Genomic DNA, 9,591 nt, shown 5'->3' on the forward strand with positions numbered 1-9,591 from the left:
CAGTGCTAGAATAAGCCCCTAAGAAAGCATATGAACCAAAACAGGCTTACAGTGGTACCTCAGGTTAAGTACTTAATTCGTTCTGGAGGTTCTTAACCTGAAGCACCACTTTAGCTAATGGGGCCTCCTGCTGCTGCTGCGCCACCGCCGCACAATTTCTGTTTTCATCCTGAAGCAAAGTTCTTAACCTGAAGCACTATTTCTGGGTTAGCAGAGTCTGTAACCTGAAGCGTATGTAACCCAAGGTACCACTGTATAAGTCAAGGTTTCAAATGCACACAAGGTGCTTTGCATTTCCTGTTAAATAACTTTTTAATTAGAGAGAGAACTGTACCAACCAGTTCTTCAACGTACAAGAGTCAGAGACACAGAACTATTGTGCATGCACCAGAACTTCTGAATGTAGCATACATTCTAGGATACAATGCAAAGCAACAGTATCATCATAAACAGTTTTAAAACTCAGGCAACTTTTTATTCAAAGCTTATTAGAATTACAGCATTTTAATTCATGCCAAAAGTACAGCTTAATCATATGAAGCAGAGAATTCTTGAACCACCATTTCAAAATGCCAATCTTTTTCACAAATGTAACTTATTCTAGAGTTTTTCCAAAGATGTATTTTATACATAATTGGTAAAGCAGCTCAACTAGCCTAGAGCTAGTCAGTATGCAGGGTTTTCTTTTAAAAAATAATTAAATGCATATTTTCAATATGCATTCTGTGTAAATATAGACTGAAAAAAAGGGAATGTGTTTGTGTGTACCAACAATGAATTAGGCCTTGCTCGCAATACCAGATGTTGCAGTCGTAACTTTACCTTCAAGTTATCAGTTGGATTCCATGAAGTGCAAAATGTCTTTCCCCTTTTGGGGAAAGCATCAAAGTTGGCATTTGAGGGTCCTTAGCCTTTTTTCCCCAAGGACTTCATGTCAATTGTTATGAACTCGAAAAATCCAGGTTGAAGTGCTTTGCTTTAAAGAATCAGAGGTGGCAAACAAACATAAGAAATTAACAAGCCAAAAAGTGACAGTGTAATTTAAATCCATCTACTGCACTACCTTCCCCCTTTCTAGCTGTTTGCCAGCATTAATACATAATTCTTAAGGATATACAAAAATGACTTTGACACTATATAAGTAGAACCCTGGAAATGTATCTTTATCGTGCCAATGACAAGACATCTGTAATTAAACTTTATACTGGGAAATAACATTCTTTGCTCATTTGTTGTGGTCAGAAGGAATGAAGTCCAACAAATGCTAATAGGTGGCTGTTAGGTCAAGTATCACATAGTTTATATTTTTATGCCAATAGCCTTAATTTTTTTCTAAAAACAGGAGCATAAAATTCTCTTAGTCTATTATGCACCTCTACTCAATTTGATCACAAATCGCTATAAAAGGCACATGCCTGGCATATGATAACTTAAAACTATTAAGGCTATACCTTTTTTCCCCGTTGAGTGCTCAAGAGCACTAAGTGCTATCCCTATATCTTAATTTGGGGGGAAAGGGGGGAAAATACTAATCCATATATCTCACACTTGCAACTACTTCCAGAAGCCTAATTTACTAATTGTATAGCAAATATTTTTATCAATAACTGTACTAGCTAGTGAACACAAAACTTGGTATGTAACGTTTCAAATGGAAGCAATAAGGTGGCGTTATGCAAGAAATATCTATCTGCAATAAAATCTTCTGAAGCAGTATTAGTGTTTGCTGTCTTTTACTAAAACCAATGCTACCCTGTAAATATCCCCATTACCAAAAACAAACCCCATTGCTCTAGGGTCTAAATCTGAAAGAAATCCTCAATTGATGGAATGTTACCATGATGCCTAGAATTTGCAAGATGTATAGGTGAGTCCAACAATGTGCAAATGCTCCCAATATTCTGTTGGGAACAAGAAGTGCTACTCAACCAAGAGACCGCCAAGACCTCAGCCTACTAAAAGGAAAGTCAGTCTCCATGTCAGTAGTCACAGTGAAGATTCTGAACGACATACTACCCAGTTATTCTATGCTGCTACAAGGTTACAACAGCTATTTCTAGCATTCTAGCGAGCAATGCTAGGTAAAATATTGATGTTTGAAAAACCATGGTTGCATCACTGTTTACATCCAATTTTTTTAAAAAAATGTTTCAACTATTTTCTTTGAACGTACGTACCATTATTCTAATCTAATGAGTTCAGAAAGTGCTTCCTGTGAAAACTTTATCAAAGAATGACAGGAATTCTGACTTTAAACACTTTTACATAGAGGCAAGCCCCACTGATTGCAGTGACTTACTTCCACATAATTGTGATTAAGAGCAAAGCCCTAACTTTGCAAATCTAGCTTTCCATAACATGAGCATTTCCCACTCTGCATTATACAGTCTCCTATTTACAAAATACTTTAAAAAGCTTTACATCTGACTTTCTCATACAAAAAAAAAAGTGCAATTCTCTTACCCCATTTTCTGGGGCAACAACATTCTTCATAAATTCTACAGAATAGCAGCCTATAGAAGCAAATAAGGTGCTTAGCTTATGCCCAGGAGCTAACTGGTTTTAAGTACCAAATGCAGTACTTTTTATCAGCAGGTCCAGTTCGCCTATTACTGTCGTAATGGTGCCCCAGCCAAGTTGGCAAGCTCAATTAGTGCCAGTGCTCCATGCAAGCGTTCGCGCTGTTCTTGGAGGCGGCTACAGGAAACTGAATGGGCAATATTTTTTTCCTCCTCCTCCTCATCTTCAGACTGAAGATATTCCATGGGATCCTGCTGCTCCTGGTCAGGCTTATGAGTAGTTTTGCTTTTCAACGTAGGAGTGCGCTGTTCTCTCATCTCCCAGTACCTGTCAGTAAAGATGAATGTTAGCATTATAAATAGCAACTGAAAACACTGTAGCCTGATAGTCCCTTGGATTTCATGTAATTAAGCTAAGGAAAGGATTGGTTCATTCAAAGCAAAGACGACCGTGAAGTAAGAGGGAATAAGAAGCCTTTAAAAAATAAGACTTGCCGAGTGTGGTTTGAAATGCCATACTTACAATACATCCAACATGACATGACAAAATGTTCCCAATTCTCAATGCTTTTAAACTTATTTCATTTACGAATTGCTTTTAAACATTGCAAAGTATTTAAATAGTAATAATAATAAAATAATAATAATAATAGTAATAATAATCAGAATTGCTTTTAAACATTGCAAAGTATTTAAATAGTAATAATAATAAAATAATAATAATAATAAGCTTTGCATTTTATATGAAATAACTTACTTTGCCAGCCATTCAGCAACAGCTTTGTTCTCTGCAGTTTGTTTTTTATTCAGTCTGTCTGTTGGTTCTTCTCTCCTCAGCTTTGCATATGGATGTTTGGGACAATGACGGTTTGCATGCGTGAATCTGCTTACGCATCCTTATTAAAAAGACAAGACAGACATACCAATAATTTAAACAAAGACATTCTACTAACTTCCCATGTTTAAAACACAAACACTGCTTGGCCCAGAAAACATAACATTAAAAACATACACCAAGTGGAGTTTTTCTGTAATTAGTGTTACAAAGTAGACACTAGCACTTGGCAACCAAAATTCTGGCTTATGTGTTCCTTTAGCCCCTTTAGCTTTCCAAATTTCTCTTGCATGCCCTCCCCACTTATTCCAAAGATGTATTGCCCTATGGCCACACATGCTAACTGGCCATGAAATGGCTCCCCCCCTTCAAGCTACATAATCCCCATAGGTCCCTCCTTCTAAGGAAGCAAGGGGCCTACACAAAATACTCCCCTCCTCCGTATTCAAGCACACAGCTTCAGCTTTCAGCGATCCCAACCCCCCCACGCCCAGTCCTAGTGCTTCACTACATGATGCATTCTTTCAAAAATGCTTTCTTTTCACACATTCCAGGCAAAGCACTCAGTATCACCAGTTTTAGCTGAGGAATTAAATATTAGTTGAACACCCTCCCATAGATTTCAATGGATTTTTAAAGCACTTTATTTTACTGTTAATACCGTTATTTTTTCAAACTACTAGTATACATAATCTTCCTTCCCTCTCGTATAATACATATTAGAAGCAGGCACGTCTTATTCCCATTGTATTCACGGCAGTTTATTTGAACAAAGGTTAATTCTGTCTTGGCTCACCATTTTCGGCGCACACAAAAGGTTTTTCCCCTGTATGGAGACGTTGGTGCGTTTTAAGTTGCCCACTCTGAACAAAAGCTTTCCCACACTCTGGGTAGTCACACAAATAAGGCCTTTCACCTGGGGGAAAAAACAATCACGGGGTTGAAAAGGGTATTTGTAGAAATAAAAGCACTGAAAACTCATTCTGAAAAGTGTGTTCTTTTTGTTAGTATTGTAAAGCTGTCAAATTTTAAAATGTTTTTAGTTGCTTTGAAATACAATTAAGGGACAACAACAAAGATGTACATAAAATTCAGAATGGACCAAGTGCTGATGCTCTAGCTGGCATGCTACTTGACTACACACCTTTAATTAATCGCTCTGATATACAGTCTCTGCTTCCAGGTTACTGCAAAAGGTACATCCTATCATGGGCGTAGGCAGGATATTTGTTTGCGCGGGGGGGGGGGGGAGCAGAACCTCAGTTTGCTATTTTATTTTTGCTGGGGAGCAGCTGCCCTTTCTTGCCACCCCCCTGGGCTGGCTATGCCCATGCACCCTATATTTCCTCATTCAAACAATTCAACAGAATGGGCATTATTCAAAGTTAAGATTCTTTGAAGTCCCATTGGTTTAAAGTTCTCCCATTGAAAGGACAATCCTATAGCCCATGGGTAGGCAAACTAAGGCCTGGGGGCTGGATCGGGCCCAATCGCCTTCTAAATCCGGCCCACAGACGGTCCGGGAATCAGCATGTTTTTACATGAGTAGAATGTGCCCTTTTAATTAACATGCATCTCTGGGTTATTTGTGGGGCATAGGAATTCATTCATTTCCCCCCCCCCTTCAAAATATGGTCTGGCCCCCCACAAGGTCTGAGGGACAGTGGACCGGCCCCTTGTGGAAAAAGTTTGCTGACCCGTGCTATAGCCCTTTGGAGGGTGCCAGAGATCTGACACAGCAGGGAGTTCTGCTATTGGATTTCCCTTATGCATCACCCCTGAAATCTCAAGTGTGTTAGTCCAACATATGTCAGAGCTTTGATGCTGTAGGCCCAATACGGGGTTTGTTGGGGGCATGCCAGGGGAGGAATGAGAAACTGCAGAATGCACAAACATTCCTCCTTCACTTTTGCTCTGCTGGGTTGAACCTAGCAAGCCTTTGTATTGGGCACCTGAACTGCCTTAGGTTCACTCCCAAATCTTAGCTGGCTAGTGGCCATAATTCCAAAGCAAGTGTCAAAAGCTTCAGAGTGTCTTGTTGTCACCTTCTGCCTGGATAAACTTGAAGAAGCAGAATCCTTGTGACCAACTTAGGAGTTTAAGGAAAGAGAAAAAAAGAAGAAGATTCAAACCAACCACCTACTTCCCACCTCAAAATGACAGGTCATCATCTTGTGTTTGTTCACTTGGAAGCAAGACCTAGGCCTAGTATAAATGTAATTAAAAGACTATCACAACCCCTCGCAGTGCAGGAATCTTTTGCCCATTGTGGGGCTCGAACCCACATCCTTTAGATTAAGAGTCTCATCCACTACCATGGACAGAATATCCATGCTTGATTTTTCCTTCTTGACTTGTTCCACTTACCAGTGTGAGTTCTTTTGTGGGCCTGTAAGGACTTTTCTCGTGGGAATACCCTGTTGCAAACACTACAACGAATCCTGCTTGAAGAGTGCTCTCCCTCGCTTATTAGATCTCGGACGGTGTCTGCTCTTGGTCGACCTCTTCTAGTCCCATCCTGGTAAATAAACAGGCCATTATCAAATGCTTCCCAAGAACTACTATATAAAACGTGGTGGGGCATTAGACCTCAGCTCGTAGGCCAGTGGAGCTCTTGCAGGCGTTTCCTGGCACAAATCTACGGTATTCATCCGTCACAACCTGCTAGAGCCCAAAACACTGGCATTTTTGTCTGCACCTGTTTGCTGAATGTGCGATCAATACATTTAATAGGTACATTATATCTAATTATATCTAATTGTATCTATATTCTATATATAAAAGGTAAAGGTAAAGGTACCCCTGCCCGTTCGGGCCAGTCTTGCCAGACTCTAGGGTTGTGCGCTCATCTCACTCTATAGGCCGGGAGCCAGCGCTGTCCGCAGACACTTCCGGGTCACGTGGCCAGCGTGACATCGCTGCTCTGGCGAGCCAGTGCAGCACACGGAACGCTGTTTACCTTCCCGCTGGTAAGCGGTCCCTATTTATCTACTTGCACCCGAAGGTGCTTTCGAACTGCTAGGTTGGCAGGCGCTGGGACCGAACGACGGGAGCGCACCCCGCCGCGGGGATTCGAACCGCCGACCTTTCGATCGGCAGGTCCTAGGCACTGAGGCTTTAACCCACAGCGCCACCCGCATCCCACTATTCTATATATAGAATATCTATATTCTATAATGCTGCCGATAATTTTTTTATTTATACCACGACCATCTGACAGGGTTGGCTCAGCCACTCTGGGTGGCTTCCAACATAAATAAAAACTAAATAAAACATTAAACTTTTAAAAACTTCCCTATACAGGGCTGCCTTTAGATTTCTTCTAAAGGTTGTATTACTTATCCCCTTAGTTAAATGCTGGCCTACAGCTGAAATAAACAGATTGAATTGTATCTCCTTAGTTCGGGGATCACATATCTCCATACCCTCCAACACAGGGGCACTTGGAGGGACTGGCATTGTGAAGATGCTCGCGCCTAGGTCAGCATGTGGCTCCCTTATCCCTGCCTTTCTGCTAGTCTCAAAAGAAAAAGAACAAAGAACAGTGTTAAATTGTGGCAGAGTTCGCAACCACTATCCAGGGGTATGTGTGTGCCACTTATTCAGGAAACGTGTTCTCTATCAAGCTGGTGTGGTGTAATTTTACACATTACTTGGGAAGACAGGCGAACTAATTCCAGCGTACTGGAAGAAGCAAAGATCAACAGTGTTGAAGCAATGATTCTTCAGCACCAACTTCGATGGACTGGTCATGTTGTGCAAATGCCTGACTATTGTCTTCTAAAGCAACTACAGTACTCTATTCTGAACTTTAAAATGGAAAGCGTAATGCTGGTGGTCAACAAAAGAGGTTTAAAGTCTCAAGACAAATCTAATAAAAATGTAGTATAAACACCAACAACTGGGAAACACTGGCCTGCGAGCGCTCCAGTTGGAGAACAGCCTTGACCAAAGGTGTCATGAGCTTTGAAGACGATCAAAACATGCTAAGAGGAAGGCACGTTTGGCAAACCCTCAACTTCCGCCTGGAAACCAATGTCCCCACTGTGGAAGGATGTGTGGATCCAAAATTGGCCTCCACAATCACTTATGGACTCATTGTTAAGACTGTGTTAATGGAAGAATGCGGCAGCTAGACTGGTGATGGCCGCCGAGACCTACATTGGCTCCCAGTACGTTTCCGAGCACAATTCAAAGTGTTGGTGTTGACCTTTAAAGCCCTAAATGGCCTCGGCCCAGTATACTTGAAGGAGCGTCTCCACCCCCATCGTTCTACCAGGACGCTGAGGTCCAGTGCCGAGGGCCTTCTAGCGGTTCCCTCGCTGTGAGAAGCAAAGCTACAGGGAACCAGGCAGAGGGCACCTGCCCTGTGGAATGCCCTCCCACCAGATGTCAAAGAGAAAAACAACTACCACACTTTTGGAAGCTGCCCAGAGTGGCTGGGGAAGCCCAGCTAGATGGGCAGGGTACAAATAACAAATTATTATTATTATTATTATTATTATTATTATTATTATTATTATTATTATTATTATTATTATTTGGATCGCCAAAGGAGAAAGAAGTGAGCCTCAGGCTGGAACATGGGAGGTCCAGGTTCAAACCCCAATTCAGGTGGGTTATAAATGTAAAATGTAAAAAGAAACAAAACGTGTACGCCAAATATTCAGGAAGCAGAAGATTGCCATTTATTTAGGAGTTGTATCGACTGGACATAAGGAGGCGAAGAAGAAGAATGGCAGATGAAGATGATGGATTTTTCGGAGCTAGCCGACCTAATCGGAAGAGTCCGCAACCAGAAGGAGGAGTAGTATCAGGAAGTTTGGATCAAATTTAATGATTACTTAGTTAAACATGTTAAACTAACTGAAAACAGCTTGCAGATACTTAATTGGCTTAGGATTTTGTTTAAGTTGTGATGAATTAATAGGTTTAATTTCATAATGTGAAGATCTAAGGATGTTAATGTTTAAGCTAAATTATTTTAAGAACTATGATTTGGAAAACCGTTGACATGCAATGAAATTCAACCAAGGGGAAGCGAGGAAGTCACTCAATAATGTTAATAAGTGTAATTTTTAATAAGGTGATGATTTATGTTTGTTTGTTTGATGTGTTTGTTTATAATGCTGTGAAAATCAATTTTAAAAAAATGAAAAAAGGGGGGGGACATAAGGAGGCGAGGTTGCTACCGTCGTTGTTATTTAAAGGGCGCAGAGAGTGCGCGCGCGCGCCCTCTTGAGCACCGCAGGTGCCAAAGGGAGCAAGAGCCGCGAACTTCGAGCGTGAGCGCGCGCTACCACGCGGGAAAAAGCGGCGGCGCGCGCACGGGGGGGGGGGAAGGAAACCTCTCCATACATACACACCAAAAAAAACACACACACACCACAAGCCCGCTTTTGGCGCGCGGAGGTGTCGTCACCCAGAGCGTGAATCACTCGCGGAAGTGACTTAACTGCACTCAAACACACACCAAAAAAAAGAGCACCCGAGGGGGCGGGGCCGGCCGGACGTTGGCCAGAACCCTTTAAAAAAAGGATCCCTTTCCCCTCAACCGCCGCGCGCGCCTTTCCCTGCCCCGCCCCCTCCAGGGGCTCTTAACCCCTTCGGCGCCGCACTCACCCTCAAGTGCCCGCCGCCCCCGATGCCGCTGTCCGGGCTGCCCGCCTCCTCGTCCTCTCCGCCCGAGCGCCCCGCGGCTCCACGGACGCCGCCGCCGCCTGCTCCTCCTCCTCCACCTCCTCCGCCATCGCGGAGAGGCTGCGGCGTGGCCGGCGGGGGGCTGAGAGTGACGTTGTGCGCGTTCTCCCCCCAGCGCCACGGGTAGACCATGAAGTCGCTGAAGCCCGGGCTGGTGGGGATGGGCGGCGGCGGGGGCGCGCGGCCGTCGGCTCCGCGGGGCGGCTTGACGGGGGTGGTCTTGATGACCGAGACCAGGACGCGCTTCGGGGAGTCGCCCGGGCACAGGAGGACGGGCGCGGGGAGGCCCGGCCGCTCCGACATCCTGCGCCGGGAGTCGCCCTCTCGCACGCTGCGCTCCGCCGCCGCCGCCGCCCTCGGCTCTTCTTCGGTGCCCTCAGGGGACGCCTCAGGGGCGCATGGCCGGGAAGCAGGCCGAGCTTTTCCCCTCAGGGACGCCGCCAACCCCGAAGCAGCCGCGGCCTCTTCCCACACGCGGCTTGTCACCCAGCAGCGGCCGCAACCCTGACCGCCGCCACCGAATCCAAGACTTTCCCG

General features: G+C 44.0%; 1 protein-coding gene across 1 annotated transcript; it reads right to left on the reverse strand.

Moving 5' to 3' along the window:
• Window positions 1–450: 450 nt before the first annotated feature.
• Window positions 451–9,591, reverse strand: ZNF367 (zinc finger protein 367). Its single transcript, XM_028748936.2, has 5 exons — window positions 8,977–9,591; window positions 5,722–5,872; window positions 4,151–4,270; window positions 3,277–3,415; window positions 451–2,847 (listed from the first exon to the last, which is right to left on the reverse strand). Exons 1-5 carry the CDS (start codon window positions 9,355–9,357, stop codon window positions 2,610–2,612), a joined length of 1,029 nt encoding a protein of 342 aa, XP_028604769.2. The 5' UTR covers window positions 9,358–9,591; the 3' UTR covers window positions 451–2,609.

Source organism: Podarcis muralis, chromosome 11 (assembly GCF_964188315.1).
Source record: "Podarcis muralis chromosome 11, rPodMur119.hap1.1, whole genome shotgun sequence".
Classification (NCBI taxonomy): domain Eukaryota; kingdom Metazoa; phylum Chordata; class Lepidosauria; order Squamata; family Lacertidae; genus Podarcis; species Podarcis muralis.